The sequence below is a fragment of the Dermochelys coriacea genome, chromosome 6 (assembly GCF_009764565.3).
Source record: "Dermochelys coriacea isolate rDerCor1 chromosome 6, rDerCor1.pri.v4, whole genome shotgun sequence".
In the NCBI taxonomy this organism is placed as follows: Eukaryota; Metazoa; Chordata; order Testudines; family Dermochelyidae; genus Dermochelys; species Dermochelys coriacea.
The window spans coordinates 83,515,142-83,537,501 of NC_050073.1; the positions used below are offsets into that span (position 1 = coordinate 83,515,142).

The window sequence follows — 22,360 nt, forward strand, 5'->3', positions numbered from 1 at the left end:
CAGCAGCAGAAAATAATTTGTACCAATCTTGGGGGAGAGAAAGTTGGTGGTGAGAGGAGAGGAACAAGAGTGTAGTAAAGAGATCCATATCCAGTGTGTTGGCTGTGACAGATAAACTAATGTTAGGCTGGGATTTTAAGAGAAGCCCTTGAAAGTCCCAACCTGGGTCATTCCTTGGACTGTTCTTGTGAGTTTAAAAAAATGCATTCAGAAACTGATACAAAAATAAAATAGGTTGGCAAGTATTTCATACTTGCATCAAGTTTTTGACTGTAGCAGTGTTCTTAAAATAGGAGACTCGTAACGTGAAGGTAAAATTTTTCACAGCTCTAGAGCACTGTAAGTTGTGAGACAAGTGCTTTGAGATCCCTGAATTTACAGCAGGATATTATTTTGTTATTAAAAATCCAGTAGATAATTGCAGAACATTTGTTTTTGTGTTTATATATGAACATATTGGAAAAAGATTGGTCTGTGAATTTTGCTATATGAATGTTTAAAATATAGTTTTATGTAAATTGTGAACTGTTTTGGAGGTTTTTCCTATCTCTCTCTGTTTTTAAAAATAAAAAAGGAAAAGTTCCACCTTTTTCTCAATCTATTATCTGCTGTTTGTATTCCATATCGCTTACTGTTATACCTGTTTTGCAGCTTTATATGTTTGTCTCTCTCTTTCTCGGTCTCAAAGAAAAAAAGTAGCAATGGAGTACAGTACAGGAAAACTTACGTTTTTGTTTAATCTGTTATACAGTTAATATTGTGTATTCACGTTTGTACAGTTCTTTGGAATACTCAGATGTGGTATAGGGTATGAACATAATGAAGTGCAGAGCATTATTGAAAATGTCCTTAATTTACTTGAAAAAATTATAATTACTGAATAAATGTGCAACAGTTCAAACAGCAGAATTGAAGAAAACAAATCATCCAATAGGATGCTAGGCTGGAGTTAAAGTTTAATTTAACATTACTTACTTCCTCTTACTTAAGTGGTCTTTTCACTAATTAAGTGCCAATGGTGGTTATTTCTAGCACTGAGAAAAGTATTTTCCATTTCTTTAAAAGCTTGCTGTAGAGTCCCCTTTTTAGATGTTAGTTATTTTTCTTTCTTGCATGTCATCCATTAAAGATTAGCTGAGGAAGGTTGGAGCATGGAGAGATTATGAATGACAGAACAACTCCTGTGGAATAATAATCAGTTTTTGGTATTTAATGCTGTTTGACTTTTGCAGACACATTTCTTATTAACCTTTGGTACAAAGAGAAATCCAGGTTCCTGATAACTCATGGAGAAGATGAATTCAAGATTCTCTTCCAATTAAACTGAAATAAGGCCAATATTGGGCTTTAGCCAAAAGAACTCACTTGTTCCCAACCCTTATGTTTATAAACCTAAATACATATGACATTCTACATTTTTAAAAAGTATGTAATGCATATACTTTCACTAATTATTCAGCTCTCTGTGTATAATTATTCACTGTGTATACAGTATACATAATTATTTCTTGGTTTTCTTGTCATTAATGTTGCATTATGTAAACCCACTTTCTAAATGTTTTATCAAAATGTGTCTTTATAAATAGTAAAATCTTTAAAAAGACAATAGTGTTTGAGTTATGAGAATGGGAAAGTACACAGCTGTCAAAAGAACAGACAATGTAGAGTTTTCTTTGCAACTCTGATGACTGTTTGCAACCTAATGAATGTTTCACTTTAAAGTTTACGTTGAAATGATCAGAAATGTCAGTAGTCTAAAAACAATATACAGGTCACAACTATTTAAAGTATAAAATTTGATTGGATGGAACAAGTTCAGTATTTTAGTTATTAAGCCATATACAGTTTTGCTTTTATGTAAAAATAAATCCAGCATTTATTTCAGAGAAGGCCCTGTTAGTGAGTTTTTGCTCCATGATGCCAAGTAAACCATAAATATAAGATCTGTTTTTCCTTTATACACAAAAGAAAGGACTTCAAATCATCTTCTTTTTAGGGAATAGCGTGGACTACACCTGCTATAGTTGTTGAAGTATAACACCCAAACATGACCATAATGTGCTTACATTTGTATACATACCCATGTTACTTACCAATCCTTTTTCTATTAAAATAATTAAATAAAGCTATTCAGGAATCAGTTATTCACAGAAAAAGGCTGAACAAGATTGCTGTGCAGTTTTTAAAAGTCAGCTGTGTGGAATTCAGTATGTTGAAAGCAGAGAGGTTAAAGTTGTACAAGGATTAGCTTTCACAAGAGCCAGGTTAGGCAAGTCCTGTGGAGAGTCAGTATCTAAACCTACAAAACCTCTTTTTTCTTTTTTCACTGAATTGGATCTGAGTACACAATGAAACCACAGTACAGAGCCACATTTGATAACTGCCAACTAAATAGTTTTAGCCATTTAGTTAAATCAGTGTGTTTACAGCATTTGAAATTTAGGAGCAGATGAATACAACAAACTAAATACATATAGCAAACACAAAGCAATAAAAGTGTCAGTGCGTCTATCTGTGTTTGTACAGATTGCTTTATCTACAGAGTCACATTTATATGTAAATAGCTTGTAGTCGGTAACTCCTAGTATAGACCAGTCAAAAATGCTTTGCAATTTTTGTTCATCAGCAATGTGCTTCTAATATTTAGTTACATGACAAAATTTAAAATAAATTAATGGTAATTTTCAAAATCGCAATGAAGTACCTGGTCAGGTTGTCCGTTTCATAGCAGAACCTTACAGATCATTTAAAAAAAAAAAGTAAGACATGAGAGTTTTGCCATTGAGTTCAATGAGAGTAGAATAGGGCCTTTAGGTTTACAACATTTCCAGGGATTATCAGCACTTTGCAATGTGTGCGTGTAGGCAGATTAATAGTATATTTTAATGACATTCACAGTAATGTAATTACTCTGTTTCAATTTATTTGACTATTATAAGTTCAATTTCTAAAATAAGAACTGGGGGTTAATGACTAGACCCAAACCTGAAAAAAGTCTGTCAAATTATTTTGATTTCTAAAGTAAATGAATAAAGAAAAGATGTTTTTAGTGGAAAATGAGTTTTGGTAAGTTTTTAAAGCAAATATCAATAGTACTGGCCCATCTAGAAATGGCATAGACAGGCTCCAAAGCCTTCTCTGCCCAGAAGGACAGGGCACCCCAATGCTGGGGGAGGCTGCAAAGGTGAAAAGGAAGGTGGTTCTTAGTGACCCTCTTCCCTGTTTTTCTCCTTTCTTTCCCCACGCTTGCCCTCCTTCCAAAAACAAGCAAACACAAAAAACCCCAAAACCATTTACACCCATTCCCCAGGATAAATTTCAGCTGACAGATCCTTCATAGAAACAACTAAGCAGAACAAACAAGAGACCCATTACAGGAATCTTAAATTCAAAGTATGACTTTACCAAGTGTGGTGTTTCCTGTATTTTACTTTCATTTTAATATATGTTTGGTGGGGAGGGCGAAATAGAAAATACATAATTTACTTTGTTTTCTGACAAACTAAATCTTAACTCTCTATAGAGCTATATGAATTATTAGTGAAATCATACAGTAAAAAAGACTTAGAAATATTTAATTTTCAGTTAGTTCTGAAAAATTTTAACTAAGGAAACTCCAAGCATTTCTTCATAAAAATGTACCGTTACCCCCAGCAATGACCATAACATTAAAAATACATACTATGCATAATCATTAAAAGTGATAATTCCAAAGCCAACTCTAAAGAAAAGCCTAGGTCAGGCAGAGTTCAACAACCACTAATCTTGAATACTAAATCCAAAACCCAGAGAACCCTCATATCATCCACCAATATATTAACAGCAAGTTGCTTTTGCCACGCTTATTCCATGAAAATGCCCAATAAACAATAACAACTAGAGTTAGTAACAAAATACTAACAAACAAATAAAACCATTCAGTACTTCTTAGAGCTTTTGGTTTTTGTTCTGAGAGAGACATATGTGTGTGTGTGTGTGTATATATATATATATATATATGTACACACACACACATACATATAGATATAGATATAGATATATATATGGCAGAATTTTATTACTTAGTTTATAAAACACCTTATAAAGTTCCAAAATACTGTACTGGTATATTTTGTAACAGGGAATTATTCTGAAAGTCAGTCCTTACAGTGTTGTAATATTTATTATATCTTCTGAGATAGTACTGTGGATAGCGATCTCATCTTTTTATTGTAAGATCTTGCCTTTATTCTGGCTTTTTCATTTTTTTGATAGGAGTAATGTTAAGTGATTTCTGCTGAAGTAGATGTTTTAAATCCTAACAATTTCTTCTTTCTTGCCTTTCCTATTCAACTTTTCTATTTACACAGATGACCTCTAGGAAATCAGCAAACAGTCTTCTTTCCTGGGAAACGTACTCCCTCCCTTCCCCCAAAGTCCTGTTGTTTGGAGAATCATGAACTAATGTTTAAACTAGAATGATTTCCAACACATTCTCTTGCTACTACTGTATTTTAAAGGTAGTTTAAAAAGTGTGGAAGAAAGGTTTGCCAACAGAATCAGGTTTAACTAAAAAAATATGTACACTACTTTGACTCAGTAAACTCATACTTGGTATGGTTCATCTTCTTCATATTTACTTTCACCCATATTAGAAAACAATTAGCTTACTAAACAAATTTGAGTATTTGTGGAAAAAATCTACTTTGAGTCTCTCATTTGACTAAGAATTACAGGATATTTGATAAGCTTGTTTAAAAATGGGCATATCCAAATATTATTGTAAACACCCAATGATTTGTTTTACCTGCAATATAAGTATTTTACTTAGCTGGCTTACATAGTAGCTAATAATATTTGTTAATGTAATTTAACTGCTGTGAACCTTTACTGAACAAATATTGAAATTTATACAAGTTAAAGAAAGAGACTCTCTAATGACTTTTGTAAAAGCTTCCATTTAATAGTTAAGGAGAAAAGTTTATATGACATACCAGAAGCAATTAACAGCAGATTTTACATTTAATAAAAAGAAAGAAGCATATGTATTTGCTTTATTAATTCCATCATAATTTGCATTAGAGCTGTGGGTGTTTAATGAGCAAATTCCAACTAAAATGCTATATTGATTTTCTAAGTGAACTTTGTAATAGCTATCTACCTTACCAAAGCTCTCTGTTTACAGTTGTTTTCTTTACTAAAAAATACAAATGTTTTAGAGTTGATGGACTTAGCATAACGATCATTTTGAAATAAAGAGCTCCAGTATAATAAGTTTTTTGGTAACAAAGACAAAGATGTTATTACATTATTCCAGAGCAGATAAAATTTAGCTGTTCAATGTACTATATAAATATGTTTCAAGTACACTTTTAGTAAGCATTGGAAAACAGAAAAGGAGTACTTGTGGCACCTTAGAGACTGTCTCTAAGTAGCCACAAGTACTCTTTTTTTCTTTTTTTTTTACGGATACCGACTAACACGGCTGCTACTCTGAAACCTGTCATTGGAAAACAGTCGGGGGTGTTTTTTTCATTAGGTGAATTTTATTTAACATTGCAGGAATAACCTCTATTAACTCTTGCATGTCCTGAGATACACGTGCTATTGCTAAAAAACAAGTCTTCATTTTACCTTAATGCCTGAATATACATTTTCAGTTCATGTATCATGTTTCAAGGGGGGGAAATTGTATACAAAATTTTATTCTTGTTGGTCAGCTCTTGAGATAAACAGGGGAGGGTTGGTTGGTACTTCGATGGCAGGCTTCCAAGGAAAACCCAGGAGGGTGGAATTGGTGATTAAGTAGCTGGTTCTCATTTCTTAGAGTCAGGCACTGAATTAGTGTGCTAGCACGGAACTATGGGCCCATTGTGCTGCTGGAGGTGCCATCTTTTGTAGTGGACATAAGAACCCGATTGCTTATGTTCATTCACAATCCCATGACACTTTTCATAAACATAGATAGGGGCTGTGGATCCTGATTTTCCAACCTGGATAACTGCATCCTTTCTATCAAAATATTTCCCAAAGAGTTTTATTTGGACTCTCATTCTTCAGTTCCTGTCCTAAATATAGCATTAAAATGTTGTGCTGTTAAACAGTTGCACTCCAGAGGTGGCAGTGTTTCAGTGGGTGATGATTTCTTTATAAAGTTTGTAAAGCATTTTGAGATTCTTCTGGTTGAAAGATGTGGTATTGTTAATAGTGGTATTTTTCTGTAACAGAATGCTATATTATATAAAAATACTTTCTTTTCCCTCTTCACTCTTTTGGTCCTTATTTATAGAGCTGTTTTCGATAAAGGAAGATGATAAGTATAAGCCACTTAAATATGTGTCAGCACTCACAAATGACATAATGCTTCTCAGAATTCTCCAGTGAACACAGGTAGCATGGCCACCGCAACGGCATGTGAGGATTCTGTGTGCCTTGCCCCTGGAGTGGGTGTGGCCATGGCTCCTCCTGGCCATCCATGGGGTAACTGATGTCATTCAATTCTAGTCCCCATAGGATCACTGGAGTTGGTGGGAGGGAAGGCATACCTTGTCCCTTGCCCCACACTCTGTGCACATTCATGCAGGGGTAGTTCTAGGAAAAATCCTTTTTTGCTTATTTATCTTCAAATATGAGCTTGATAGTGGGTGGGAGATAAAAAAATTTTTTTTTTGCAGTTGTGTGTTTCTCTTCGTTATTAACTTTGAAGAATTACAGCCTTATCCTCCAGCTCTCCTGAACTCAGTAGAGCTCTGTGCAGCTGCAGGAGTCTGCCTTTGCCAAGTAGCTTGTAGGAGTGGGGCTGTACTTCTATACACAACTGTAAAGGAGCGGACTCACCCCTGCAGCGCCTCCTGCTGGTTGTTGGAATTAGCTCTTTCAGCCCCAGAGCACCCTCTGCAGGCCAATGATCCGCACAGCTCTGGCTCCCATGTCCCTCACAGACCCCAGTGCCCCTTTCTCTGGGGTTCTGCCCCCTGGCAGTACCCCCACACTCTGCCTCTGGGTCTCCACTTCCTGGGGAACCCCCAACCCACTATCTTGCCTCAGTCTGGGCTATGGCCAGTCATCACCAAGCCCCCACTCCCTGGGGCAGACTGCAGCATAAAGGCCATTCATCATAGGCAAGGAGGTTCGAACCTGTTGCCTTCCTCTGCCTCCCAGTACCTCTATGGGCCTTGGACCAGGCACTACAGCCTGGGGAGTTGCCAGCCTGGAGCGCTCCCGCTCAGCCTGCTCCTTCCCCAGCACTGCACCATCCTCAGTACCTTGTCAGGCAGACAGTCAGGCCCTGCTCTCTCCCAGCCTGGAGAGAGACTCCTTGGACTTCTGGCTCACAGCCTTTTTATACAGGCCAGTTGGGGCCTGATTGGGGCGTGGCCCAGCTGCGGCTGCTTCACCAGTCATCTATCTCCAGCCACAGCCCTCTCCAGGGCTGCTTTTAACCCCTTCTATTTTAGGAGCAGGGTAGCCACACCGCTACAACGACATATCAATAACTCTTTAAAATGTTGATTGTTGCTGTGAAAATAAATTTCTCAGCCCATTTATCTACCGTAATAATTGCACCCTGTATGAAATTAAAGGATTTTTAAAAAGAAATATTGATAAAATTGTAAAACTTTTTAACTTTATGAACACTAAAAATGATCTGATATGGTCAGAAATTAATGTACATGTTGAACATGAAAATATGTGTGTAGAATCAGTAGATGATCTGGCCAGCAGAGAAATCTGGCAGATGGCATATAAGGCTTCTACAACCAGCCAAGTGACTTCAGCAAGAGACAAAGAGGCTCTAATGTAAGCCTCTGCAGTTGGCACCATGATGCCAGCACAAATTTCAGAAATCTTATGTCCCTTTGGGAACCTGATAGGTGTAAGGACACAGTGCTTATCTGCGCCACACAACTGTCCAGATGTCGGAATCATTCTCTGCATGTGCTCTTAATTCATTCATCTCCAAATCACGTGTGTAGATCTGGAGCTGCATGCTCTGCCCATCCACCTAACTTTATCCCTTGCACTGTAGCAAGGATATCATCTCACAAAGAGGCAGGCAGCTTCTGGTGTTGTGTCTACATCCAACTGCAGCAGAAAAATTCTTTTCCTCTCGCCACCAAACAATATTCAGGTTGAAGATATCTAAATCAGTATTTGATGGATGCTCCAAATCTGGGCAGAATATTCTTGGACAATCGGGTGTGGTTTTTCTTATGACACAGCAATTATTTTCCTGCCAGAAACACAATTTGGCATATATCTTCTGTGACCTCTCTAATGTGACTGAGTTGAGGGTTCCTCTTCAATTGTGAACGAGAGGGTAGACCATACCCCTAGAAGCAACTTGTGTAGCTGTCCCCATTCTCCTTCATCCAGCCTCTTAGATTGGCCCTCTCACCCTACCCTCAGAAGCACAAAAATCACATCTTTCTTCCACCTTTCATACACTTCCCAATAATGCTTCTGGTTCTGCTCCAGGGGTGACAGAAGTATTTCATACCCAGAATTCCTTTCTAGATGATCTGTCAGGATTAATTCTTCCACACCTTCCCCCAGTGTCCTACATCTCTCAGCTGCCAAAGCTGCTCATGGAAGGGGTCAAGGAATCTGCAAATTAAAGGGTATTCACTGTATAGACTACATTTTCATCTAAATGTTTTGATATGCTTGTGGTTAACCCTTCAAATGACCTCATTTATTGAACAGTCCTAATGGCACAGTAAGTAGAACTGTAGAAATCTTGGCATTTGTGATGCTCTATCTAAGGTGACTAGGTAGGAGTTTCCCCTATGTCAAGCCTCTGTGTTTTGGACATTCTAGATCTTCCCTGCTCGAGTAATGCCAGGAAATGAATTGCTGCAGCACTTATAGTGACCAAAAGAGTCATTTTATGAAAATGGGTGTCAGCTTCTTCCCCTTTCATTCTTTGATTGGCTAACTGAGCAAACCAACACCTCCCTCTTGGAAAAACTGACATTAATCTATGGAGACATAAGATGCAACTATGAAGATGTTTGGTCTTTCATGAGAGTGTTACAATTGAATCCAGGTAGATTAGGCATCTGATGCTTCTCCCCTTTTTTAGTTTTGTGGTGGGAGGTTGTTAAGGAATTATTTATCTTGTAACATTCAGGAGTATTTATTGGTGAATATTTCATGCTGTGATATTGTTAAATCCATACTCCTGCGGTTTTCTTTGTCATTGTACTTGAATATATCTGTATGGATATATTAAAACTTCTGAAAAATAACTAAAAATGACATTTCATCATGAGGTATTTTCTCAACAAAATGTAGTCATGAGCAACAGTTTGTTCTGGTATTTTTGACTGCAGTGACATTTTATTGCTAGTTTGTCTTTTAAATATTTTCTGTAAATATTTGTAAATATATTTATTTGGTACCAATGATATAAGTATGATAGTAAGCAAAAAATGTATTATAAAATATAATTACAATTTTAGATAGTGCCATTCCTATGAAGTATCATAAATTGCTTTATAGTAAATTGGATAGAGCCACTTTAATACAGACATAATAATAATGTACAAAGGTGAAGCAGGAAAAAAGAAACTAAGATAGAAAAAGCAGCAGAGTTGGCTCTAGGTTAAATTGAACAGAATCTATTTAAGGTGAGACTTGAAGAAAGGAAATGACTCATCCGTGCCTAAGAGAACGGGAGGGAATTCCAGATAGAGGGGGAAGAACTAATGCAATAGCTTTTGACTCAGCAGAATCTTGAGAATACTGGAAAACATGCCAGCATTTGGAAGCGTCAGAGTTGGGTGCAGGGGAACTATGTAAATTAAAGATCAGTTCATTAGAGTGAAAGGGGCCCACAGAGAACTTTGAAACCTAGGGGAAACAATTTTGATTTGAATTTGGAGACTCAATTCCAGTGCCAATGGTAGAAGATATAGTCCTTCCTGGAATAAAAGTAGTCTCACTGCAGCATCCTGAGTGCCCTGAAGTTGAGAATAGGGGTTTAGGATGACTGCAAAGAGAGATCTGCAATATTAGAGATGAGGAATGACAAAAATGTGTAAATAAAGATTTTAGCAGAAGCAGGGTTGAGGTACGGATTCTGATGATGTACCAGAGATGGTGTTAGCTATGTTGACAAGGGAGATGCAGGAAGAAAAAGTAAGCCCAGTGTGAAGAATGACTTGAAGGTTTCTGTCCTTGGGAGCAAACTAACAGTAAATCTTAGTTTATTGGCACCTAATGCTCAAAGGTCCCTGAATGTTTTAACAGATAATAGAACAATATATGAACAATAAAGTAAAGGCTTGACGGAGAGAGGGGTGCTGACCATGTTATCTTTATAATACCAGAGAGGCATCGTGCAAGAGCTAAATTGTGCACCACTTTGGGGCTAGTTAAAGTGTGGTGTTAAAAGCATCTTCAGGAGATCCTTTCTCTTAATCTGATGTCTTGCTATAAGAGAAGGGGGCTAGTTGTATCTGATATGAATGTGAGCATCAGGAATTAGCTTTGTATTCAGAGTCACTGCTTCAAATAAGTGTTCTGTGTGATGAGTTTGAAGGTCAATCTTGAAACCTTGTCCCTTCCTTATTCCTCCAGGTATGTTAACTAGCAATAGCACTTTGATATTCTCAAAACTGTAAAGCAAAATCTTGTTATGGTATCTTCACATTAGCAAATGTTTTGTATAGGAAGTACAGTCAATACCTGATCCAAAGGACACTGAAGTGAGTGGAAAAACTATTGATTTCAATAGGCATTAAATGATAGGGCCCATGTGAGGATACAACTAAAGCTGTGCTAAACACGCTGGTCATTTTGCAGCACTCGTGGAAGAAGTTTATACAGCTCAACGAGAACGTGATGAAGCTGTCATGGCTAGACTTAGGTTAGCCAATGAAGAGCGAGATGAAGCACTTCTTCGAGCCAAGCATTTGGAGCAATCTCTTAAAGAGTATGTATGTTTTTTCTACTATATGTAAAGAGATGGTTATTTATTGGAAGCCAAGGGAAACTTGATAGTACTCAAAAGTGAACATGTGGTAAATCTTAATATGAATTTCAGTGTGATAGAACGTAAGAGAATATCGATAGTCTAAATATTCCAACTGTGTGTGTAGGTTTTTTTAAAAAAACACATGATCAAATGAGGTCATGTTTTTTTCCCCAGATGGAGAACAAGGTGAATGATTCTGGTTGCAAAAAAGAAAAGAAAAGAAAAGAAAAGAAAAGAAAAGAAAAGAAAAGAAAAGAAAAGAAAAGAAAAAAGGAGAGAGAGAGAGAGAGAGAGAAAAAAAGATCCACTATTGATTTATTCAGAGATAAATCAGGGAAGTGTGACATTTCATACAGGGGTTTCTTCACATGGAGTACAAGTTTGTTGGTCAGAAGTTGCACTGTATAGGAAATCAATTGAATCTTTGAGCCCACTAGACATTTCTTTTAGCAAAATATCTACTAATTACAGTGGAAGTGTGGAAAAAATTATCTGCATTACCCTCCTACTTGTTCTCATTTAAACAAAAGTCATTCTTAATTTAGGAAGAACTATTTTAATTTCTCATTCTCTTTCTCTTTTCCTTTATATTTTTTATCCTTCTTGTTCTCTTTTCTCTTTCTCTCTTCCTCTACTGTTTCCTCTTCTCACTTTCTTGCCCATCCCTAATTTTCTCCTTTTCCCTGTTTCCCCAGTACATCCTCCCTAGCTTGTCCTTTATTTCTCATTTGCCCAACAATTCCCACCTTCCTCCCACCCAAATATGCATGCTGTTGTGCATGCATACACACATACCCCTCTTAATTACTCCCATTTCAGGATAGACCAGAACCCAGAATGCTGTTTCTTCAAAATTATTGTTCTCTTCTCCTTGTGTTTTGTTTGTCTCAGACTAGTCTGTCAAGCACAAACTCGTTGGGTACAAAACTAGATTCCTCTCCCACTACTGCTGACTCCCAGGCTAGGCTCCAAAAGCCAGGGTTTTTTTAAGGGTTTGTTAGGGTCCTATATTGCCACTGCCCATGGGGCCTCTGTCTTTCTGAGAAGACAACCTAGCATCAGAGTATGAGCGCTAGGGTTGGCTGGAAAACAAGAAATCTATCAGGGGACAGTGGGGGGGGTTGGATAAGGGGTGGGGTCCCGGGGGGCAGTTAGAGGCAGGGGTCCTGGGAGGGGGTGGTCAGGAGACAAGGAGCAGGGGGGTGGATGGATCGGGGGTTCTGAAGGGGGCAGGAAGTAGGAGGGGGCAGATAAGGGGTGGGGGCCAGGCTGTTTGGGGAGGCACAGCTTTCCCTAGCTGGCCCTCCATACAGTTTTCCAACCCCGATGTGGCCCTCAGGCAAAAAGTTTGCCCACCCCTTGCTTAGCAGTTAGGGAACTGACCTGGGATGTGGGAAAAACTGCCAGAGGCAGAGCAGGGACTTGAACTTGAGTCTCCCACATCCCAGGAGAGTGCTATAACTACTACTGGGGGAGTGTGTCTGACCAGAAACTGCATTCTGGACCTGAGGACCCATCCAAACAAAAATTTTATTGAAACCGATACATTTAGACAAATCTGCATTTTCCAGTGAAAAAACATTCTGTCAAAAAATGCCAGTGAGCAAACCAGGCTACAGAGTAGCAGCCGTGTTAGTCTGTATTCGCAAAAAGAAAAGGAGTACTTGTGGCACCTTAGAGACTAACAAATTTATTAGAGCATAAGCTTTCGTGAGCTACAGCTCACTTCATCGGATGCATTTGGTGGAAAAAACAGAGGAGAGATTTATATACACACACACAGAGAACATGAAACAATGGGTTTATCATACACACTGTAAGGAGAGTGATCACTTAAGACAAGCCATCACCAGCAGCAGGGGGGGAAAGGAGGAAAACCTTTCATGGTGACAAGCAAGGTAGGCTAATTCCAGCAGTTAACAAGAATATCAGAGGAACAGTGGGGGGTGGGGTGGGAGGGAGAAATACCATGGGGAAATAGTTTTACTTTGTGTAATGACTCATCCATTCCCAGTCTCTATTCAAGCCTAAGTTAATTGTATCCAGTTTGCAAATTAATTCCAATTCAGCAGTCTCTCGTTGGAGTCTTCTGGCTCTGTCAATCTGTTTCTTCACTTCAGCAGGTGGGTATTGTAGTTGTACTATTTCACATTTGGTGACAATGTATACCTTCAAATCAGCGGCACTGCGATGGGTACCCGCATGGCCCCACAGTATGCCAACATTTTTATGGCTGACTTAGAACAACGCTTCCTCATCTCTCGTCCCCTAATGCCCCTACTCTACTTGCGCTACATTGATGACATCTTCGTCATCTGGACCCATGGAAAAGAAGCTCTTGAGGAATTCCACCATGATTTCAACAATTTCCATCCCACCATCAACCTCAGCCTGGACCAGTCCACACAAGAGATCCACTTCCTGGACACTACGGTGCTAATAAGCGATGGTCACATAAACACCACCCTATATCGGAAACTTACTGACCGCTATTCCTACCTACATGCCTCTAGCTTTCATCCAGATCATACCACTAGATCCATTGTCTACAGCGCTACGATATAACCGCATTTGCTCCAACCCCTCAGACAGAGACAAACACCTACAAGATCTCTATCATGCATTCCTACAACTACAATACCCACCTGTTGAAGTGAAGAAACAGATTGACAGAGCCAGAAGAGTACCCAGAAGTCACCTACTACAGGACAGGCCCAACAAAGAAAACAACAGAACGCCACTAGCCATCACCTTCAGCCCCCAACTAAAACCTCTCCAACGCATCATCAAGGATCTACAACCTATCCTGAAGGTCGAGCCATCACTCTCACAGATCTTGAGAGACAGACCAGTCCTTGCTTACAGACAGCCCCCCAATCTGAAGCAAATACTCACCAGCAACCACACACCACACAACAGAACCACTAACCCAGGAACCTATCCTTGCCACAAAGGCCGTTGCCAACTCTGTCCACATATCTATTCAGGGGATACCATCATAGGGCCTAATCACATCAGCCACACTATCAGAGGCTCGTTCACCTGCACATCTACCAATGTGATATATGCCATCATGTGCCAGCAATGCCCCTCTGCCATGTACATTGGCCAAACTGGACAGTCTCTACGTAAAAGAATGAATGGACACAAATCAGACGTCAAGAATTATAACATTCAAAAACCAGTTGGAGAACACTTCAATCTCTCTGGTCACTCGATCACAGACCTAAGAGTGGCTATCCTTCAACAAAAAAGCTTCAAAAACAGACTCCAACGAGAGACTGCTGAATTGGAATTAATTTGCAAACTGGATACAATTAACTTAGGCTTGAATAGAGACTGGGAATGGATGAGTCATTACACAAAGTAAAACTATTTCCCCATGGTATTTCTCCCTCCCACCCCACCCCCTACTGTTCCTCTGATATTCTTGTTAACTGCTGGAATTAGCCTACCTTGCTTGTCACCACGAAAGGTTTTCCTCCTTTCCCCCCCTGCTGCTGGTGATGGCTTATCTTAAGTGATCACTCTCCTTACAGTGTGTATGATAAACCCATTGTTTCATGTTCTCTGTGTGTGTGTATATAAATCTCTCCTCTGTTTTTTCCACCAAATGCATCCGATGAAGTGAGCTGTAGCTCACGAAAGCTTATACTCTAATAAATTTGTTAGTCTCTAAGGTGCCACAAGTACTCCTTTTCTTTTTGCAAACCAGGCTAGTGTTTTCAGCCATAGAGAGTGCCAGACTAGCTTAAGTGGAATGACAGAATAGGTAATGCTGGTGAGGGAATGGCGTTATATATGAAGGAAAGCATAGAGTCAAACATACTAAAAATCTTAAATGAATCAAACTATACCATAGAATCTCAATTCCATGCTGGATTAATAAGAATATAGCAGCAGAAAAATACTACCGGCCACCTGACCAGGATGGCGACTGTGTTTGGGAAATGCTCAGGGAGATCGGAGAGGCTACAAAAACAGAAAACTCAATAATAATGGGGGATTTCAACTATCCATATATTGACTGGGTACACGTCACCTCAGGACAGGATGTAGTGATGAAATTTCTAGACACCATTAATGACTGCTTCTTGGAGCAGCTAGTTATGGAACCTATGGGGGAGAAATAATTCTTGAGTTAGTCCTAAATGGCACACAAGATCTGGTCCAAAAGGTGAATGTAGCTGAATTGCTTAGTAATAGCAACTATAATGTAATTAAACTTAACATCCCTGTAGGGTAGAAAATACCAAAGAAACCCACTACAGTAGCATTTAACTTCAAAAAGAGGAACTACACAAAAATGAGGAGGAAATTAAAGGAACAATCATGAATGAAATCCCTGCAAGCTGTATGGAAACTTCTTTAAAATACCATAATAGAGGTTCATACTAAAGGCACAACACCATGCTCTGGATGTCCCTGAACCTTGACTGCCAGAAGCTAGGGACACGATGAAAGGGGATGGATCCCTCAATAAATTGCCCTGTTCTGTTCATTCCCCTGAAGCATCTGGCACTGGCCATTGTCAGAAGATGGGAGAGTGGGCTCAATGGACCATTGGTCTGATGCAGTGTGACCATTCTTATGTTGTTATGAATGCAGAGGTTTAGTGTGGGTGGGGAAAGATGTAGGATCCAGATGCCCCCCAATACACACTCTTTTTTTCTCTCTCTCTCTCTGCAAATGTGCTGCTGCAGCTGAAGATAAAACAATAGTTAGCTTATAAGCCATTCCCCTTCCCTCTTTGCTTCTGTTATGGACTCTAATGGAGCACACTGCAAGAGCCGCTTGTGTATAGTTCCAAGTGTCAGGCTCAGACAGAAGCTATACTCCTTTCATGACCCTTGTTCAGCCCTGGGTTTCATCAACAGACAACTTTCACAACAGCAGCATAAAGGCTTCTGGTGCAAGAGGACATAGGGAAGGGGAATAGAGTACTAGAAAGGAGGATGGTATCGGGGCATAAGGGAAGAAGAGCCAGCAAAGCACATGTAAAAGAGCAATAAGTTAAAAGGGTAAATAAAGAAAAAGTATATAGAAAAGAGAGACAAGAAAGAGGGGAAAGGAGAAATGAGAGAAAATAGCCAGAGAGAAAGGAAAGATGACATCTGCTGAACTGGCAGTAGAGAGGTGTTCTAACAGACAAAAGTTGGGAACCACTACTCCAGGGAGCTAGAGAGAGCCCTAAGCATGTCTGTTTGTATGAAGCCACTAAAGGGCTCCATGTATCAGGCAGGTAAAGAATATCAAGATGATATATCTGACTCTATTTCCCCATTATGAGCCCTAGGATTGGTCCTTCTTTGCAGAATGACAATTGAGTATTGGTCCAAATGTTCACAATTCTGGAAATGTGCTGCAACTTGAGTTCATCCCCATAATACGTTGTATCACTGAGAACAGACAGTATTTCACAGTAGCAAGGATACTATCTGTAAGTGTTGTACCACATAAAGTAAATACAATAGATTTTGCATTGTACTTAGTTGCTACTTTTTAAATATTTGACCTTAGTAGAAAACCTCATTAACTGTTTCTTTTCTCTAGGACAAAATGGATATCTGCCTCTTGTTGGGTATTTTTATTAGCTGGCATTTTTTCTTACTCTAATCCCCTAGAGTAAATGTGGTTTCTGTATCACAGATAACTGGTAGGAAAGACTTCATTAGAAAAACTATTCTCATGAAGCTTCCCTTACAAACTTATTTCTTGGTGGCGCTGCTGTTTTTTCACAGTAAACAACCTGCATTTTTCCAGACTGAAATGCCACCATTATTTTTCCACATTTGTGTTCAACCTCTTGGTATTGAGAGTTGGCAATTTGCATTCATGCTTTGTTGTTTGTACTTGATGATTGCATTAGAGAATAAAGCTGGGAAATACCAGTTGCCACTGGCCAAAGGGTTAAACTAAAACTAGATCCCTTTGCAATAGTATGGCTGCCTTTAATGTGTGCTCTGTTAGTCAATTGATTTTTACAAGTTACTTAAGTATCATTGCCCATAAATCTGGCCCAAAATCAGATTTTGGAGATAGCCTTACCCACAAAGGGTAATAATACTTATTTTTCCCTTCTAGTCGGCTGGGTTCTACCGTTGACCCACCCTGTTAGCAGGTGTTGGAAACGCATAGGGAGATGCCAGTTGAATCCTGCTGACTCACAGTGGCAGGTGTAGATCATTTGCCTGCTCTGGAAATGATAATGGCCGAATTAGTCGGAGAAATCTAGGGGCTTGGACTGACCTGTTTGAAAGGAGTAACTCTAGGAATAACTAAGCTAGGTGTGAGAGTTCAGGCTGGAGTTTACATTTTGTGTGTTTTCTTGTTAATAAGATCAAATCCCATCAAAGAGGTAAGGTTCAAACCTACTCAGCACATGTTTATTGTTTTGGGGTATGCTGGGAATACCATCTGCTCAGAACCTCCCAAATAAATGTCTTCCACTACACAGCAGCAACAGAGCAGTCCTTTCTGAATTGCTTCCCGTGATTACAAGAATTCAGATGACTTTGTCTGACTATGAACCTGTACAAATTGAACAAAAAACACAGGAAATTCACTAATTATGATACTAGGTAGCTGCACTAGTATTAAATGTCAAAGGTCAGATGGCAAGAATGGGTTGATTTCCTAGCTTAGTGCGCATAAGAGGTTATACCATATTTAGGGTCATGAAGACTAGTGCATTCAAAGGCACAGGGTTAGGACACTGTCAATTGCTGTGTGGCACAGAGATGTTTGAAGGGTGATCTCTGACAACAGCATCACAGTACAAATTACACCTTGTTCTTTGGCAGACATTGGAAGTTTGATGATTGCAGTAACTGTTTTTGAAATGTTACATTGCAGCCTCTGCCAGAATGCTTTTTCTTAAGCTACTTAGTATGTACTGGATCCACCACTTGCTTAAGTATCCATGAACTGGGAGAGGCTGCACTTCTTTAATGTTTAAGCTTAATTTTTAACAAGGTATTAATCTCTGTATTTTGGACCCCAAATGTTCTGTAAATAATCAGATGTTTAGATATTAATTATAATTAACTTTTTAATTATTATAGAAAAAAGTGTAATTTCCTGTTTAATCATCTCTGTATGCAGAAATTTGTGCTATTACTCATTGCTGTTGCAGAGCACAATAGCCGTTGTTCGGCAAAGCAGTAAAACTGTTTACTGCTTCTTTACATATGAGTAAATGTGCCAGTGAAACAAAGAAAGAAAGAGTTCAATATTTTTGTTCCAGAATTAAGGAAGGGCACCACTAGAGGCTTAATTTAACTCCTATATTTTGTGATAGGATAAAACAAAATTTCTAAGTGAGGTTTAACTAAAATGTTTGTCCTCCTAGGTGGAGGGGAAGAATGACATTTTGTTAAAACAAACCCAACCCTCCCTCCCCCCCCCACAAACCTACTGTCCCATTTCATTTTGGGGTGCAATAAAGACAACATGAATATAATTTCAGGTTAAAGTTGTAAGTCCAAAAATAAATAAAATAAGAGCACCAGTGCTTTCTATCACTAGGGAACTTTCTTCATCTAAGCACATATGAACAATTGATCCTTGTAGTCATATATAGCAGTAAACATTAATAACTTAACAGTCTGAAGTCAGTGCTGAAGATACGGAGCATTATTGAAAGATGGAGTCGAGCAGGTGGCACTTTAATATGTTCAGTGTCATGGTTGACTCTAAAGACTAGTAGAATGAAATTACTTGAGGTTCTAAAGATTTAAAAAGCGAACTCATTTTGCTGCACTAAGGAAATGCTACTGATCAGGCTTTCTGTGTCCCTTTTTTCTAGGCTAGAAAATATTAACCCTGAAGAAAATGACATGGTAAGCCATTCTCTGAGGAGATTTCTTGATGTCAGATTTATATCTTAGAGGCTTAAGTTCAATTGAGTGGGTTTCAAGAACTAAGATGTGGGAAAAAAGAAGAATTGACACACTAATAATGTACATCTTTGCTGCAATATAAAAATTCAATAACTTCACTCAGTCAATTTACAATTCACATGTGCCTATTAATTAAAACCCTATATTAAATAAAATATATTAAAACTTCATGTCTGACTAACATATAATGCTGTTGGTAGACATTACAGGAATTACTGAACAGAATAAACAATGCAGACACAGGGATAGCTATACAGAAGAATGGAGCTATAATTGTGGATCGAATACACAGGACCAAGGAGCGTAGAAAAAAAATAACAGCTGAGGAAATGAATGCGGTGATAGAAGAACGGGATGCAGCTTTGTCTCAAGTAAGTCCCTACTAGTCTATAAAAACATTCAATGCCAAACTCTCTCTCTTCCCCCATGTTTGGGGAAACAAAGTCTTCCACGTATGTTTCCTGTTCAAAGTTCACTTTTTAAAAAGTCCTTCCACATAGAGAACTCATGAACACTATGCAATTATTGTAGTACCATAGGAATGCTATTTAAAATGGCTTTAACAATGTTTGCAAGCCACTGTTCAAAGAGAAAAGATTTTTTTTTGCATCTAACACTCCTGATTACAAAAGATGCTTCTCTGTGTTTTTTTTTCTTTTTTTAAGTATAGCTTCCAAAGTACTAACCTTTATAGAACTGCTAAGAGCTCAGTTGTGCAGCTCATTGTCTGGCTATGCCGAAAGAAGGACAGGAGACATTTGACATGGGTTTAATCAGGATGCAACTTTATTATTAGATATCAGGGACTACCCAACAGATAAAAGTATACAGTGCAGGTAACCCCATGTTTATTCTGTAATTATCTGGGGGGCTTTTATCAACTCCCCCTCTTATTTTCCATCCAAGTCCATCCAGCAAATTTATTGCTGGGACCTTATCATACCTGGGGGCTCCCACCAGCTCCCCCTCTTTTTCCATCCAGGTCCCTCAGAAAATCCAATGCTAGGAATTTACCATCCATCCCCCTCGTAGGAGGGTTAAGGTGGGCTATAAGAATGGAGGGTTGACTCCCTGCCATACCAAACATAGGAGTCCCCAACTGCCCCTATTCATTCCTTTAATGAACATCTCTTTTAAGTCCTTTTCCAAGACATTTATCTGGTTACTGTATACCTTCCCTATGGAGTACCTGTCCTGGACATCCGCCCTACACTTAAATAATGAGTTGTGACATATAACCTACCACCCGTCATGCCATGCATGAACAGAGCCCTTGCTGAACCCACTGTGGGGAAGGTGAAAAAACCTCAGCTGCACCCAGACCAATATGATGGTAAAGGAAAAATTCCTTCCCAGCCCCCCTAAAAAAGGGACGACTAGCATAATGCCCACAGCAAGTCTAGACCTGGTATTTTACCACCTAAAGGGAAGGGAGGGTGGATCCTTCTTCAGATGCTCCGTGTAAAAGAGTGGCTTCAGGCCCAGAGCTGCCCCTTTTAAATTCTGCATTCCTAGGGGATGAGTCATCAACCATGCTGACCCCTTTTTGCAACAGTTTTCATTCCTATTTCCTTCCCCACCCTAAATCCATAAAGCACTGTTCCGTTCACTCAGCCACCCAGCCAAATTACCCCCACTTAAAGGTGCAGGGTGGTCATTGTGATGGTGTAAATGGGCACACAAGGTGCAGGGCAACAGTGCACTGGGTCCTAAATATTTGTAAAGGGATAACTATTATAAATGGTAGAGAAATCCTGTCACATATAGCTACTCTTTAAGACAAGCAAATTCTTCCCTAGGGTTCTGCATTCAAGAGCTAAAAATCAGGTCCTTGATATACAGTCCTGGTATTCAGTGTCTTTGCCTCTTTTACTATACTCAGCAGAATTTTGATGTCCCTTCCTGCTCCTGATACTTCTGAACACACAGCCCCTTCCATCTCCTAAACTCCACAAAAAAACACCGTTCCCCTTCCCTGAAGCAGGCCGAGAGCCCTCCTGCTCCTCAGTTGTTTCCATGGGCTACCAGTCGTACCTCACCATAGAATCGCTTTGGGTTCTGTGCCCAGTCTTGGCTGCTCCTAGACTTAGCACCTGATATGACCTGTTTCCACATTCCTGGGTTCTGTCCTTTGGGATCAGGTCATTGAAATAGGCAGATCATGTGGCAGCTGGGAGAGAATAAGGGGACTTTAGATGGGGGGGTATGTACAGCCATTAAGCACTCACCTCATGCAAGAGCTGTGATCTGGCCCTGCCTCTCAGAGAGCCAGAAACCTAACATGCTCCCTGAACCTTAATGATCTAAATTATCCAGTCTCCAAGTAGCATCCATCTGGGGATTAACTAGTTTTTAAAGTCAGTTTATGGTCTCTGTTGGTACAATGTAAATTCAACTAACGTTTTCAGCAAGAAGCTACCAGGTAGGAGAGTGTCCTCTCCAAACCCTGAAACTTCCTCCTCTTCTATTGTCACGTCTGTTCTTACGTTCTACCCTATTTTACCCTGGCCAGCCACCTCTACTTGGCATGCAGCCATGTTCATGTAGTTATGGAATTGCAGCTGGCATTGAGGTTGGGTTCCTTTATTTTGTGTGTTTTTGCATTTCCCCTCCACCGTATTCCAAACACAGAAGACAAACTTTACAAAATAAGTAATTTTTCTTTAAGATGAAATAATATCTCTGGGAATCTGGAAAGTTGTATTGCATGAAATGCCATAAATGAGCCAGGTGATTAAGAAATTGGTCAGAGATTTTTCACTATGCTTCCCTTGTCTGTTGGTTCATTCTTTGCTCAGGAGAGATGTATTAAAGCGAGATAATTTCTGAGGATGTGTTGGAGCAGTTGCTTGCAGCATTGGATGGTGTGAATAATTTTTTTTATTTTTTAGTTTCAAGGGGAGTAGGATCTGTGTCTTAATGTATATATCGAATAAATGATAGGCATTTAGAGACAAATTCTGCTCTCACTGTGCAAGAGGTTTCTGTGCAGGGGGTGCATACACAATTGAAAGAGAGGGCTCCTGCATCAGGGAAAGGGGTGGAGTCAGAGGACCTACTTCTATCAGAGTCTTTGTTCCTCGCTCCTGTTGCGGGAGCCTATTGGAGCCACATAGGGCTACTTCAGTCAGCCTCATAAAGATGTCCAGAATCTATGTACCATTAAAACACAAGGTCTTGTGTTGGCTCTCTGCACAGGTATGGGCATCTTTCACAGATTAAGGGGTTTGGGGTGTTCTACAGTAAATGGATAATAACTGATAGAGTACAACTGATAAACTAGCCGAGGAACAAGTGTGACAAGAGTTTCAGGTAGAATTATAAAAAGTTATTTGAGCAAAGCATAAATAGTTTGTAAAATCACCTGTACTTTTATTGGCTTCTTAACTATTTTTAATTTGTTCATTAAATTATACAAATTTACCTGAACATATCTCAGTCATTCCTTTCTCCTCAGTCCATCTTTGGCTACTTCCTGTCTCCTCCATTCATTTGCCAC

General features: G+C 39.2%; 1 protein-coding gene and 1 long non-coding RNA gene across 11 annotated transcripts in view; both read left to right on the forward strand.

Annotated features, from left to right (window-relative positions):
• The window catches only part of MIPOL1 (mirror-image polydactyly 1), a 298,592-nt gene that overhangs the window by 101,842 nt on the left and 174,390 nt on the right, over positions 1-22,360 (forward strand). For all 10 annotated transcript variants that reach the window (XM_043516946.1, XM_038406726.2, XM_043516951.1 and 7 more), the window contains 3 exons: positions 10,789-10,918; positions 18,768-18,801; positions 19,062-19,232. In XM_043516946.1, the coding sequence (XP_043372881.1) occupies positions 10,789-10,918; positions 18,768-18,801; positions 19,062-19,232 (335 nt within the window). The remainder of the gene's footprint in view (positions 1-10,788; positions 10,919-18,767; positions 18,802-19,061; positions 19,233-22,360) is intronic.
• On the forward strand, positions 3,484-6,246 carry LOC122460744. The gene is made up of 2 exons (XR_006282220.1): positions 3,484-3,999; positions 4,036-6,246. It is a non-coding gene; the product is annotated as an uncharacterized LOC122460744 (long non-coding RNA).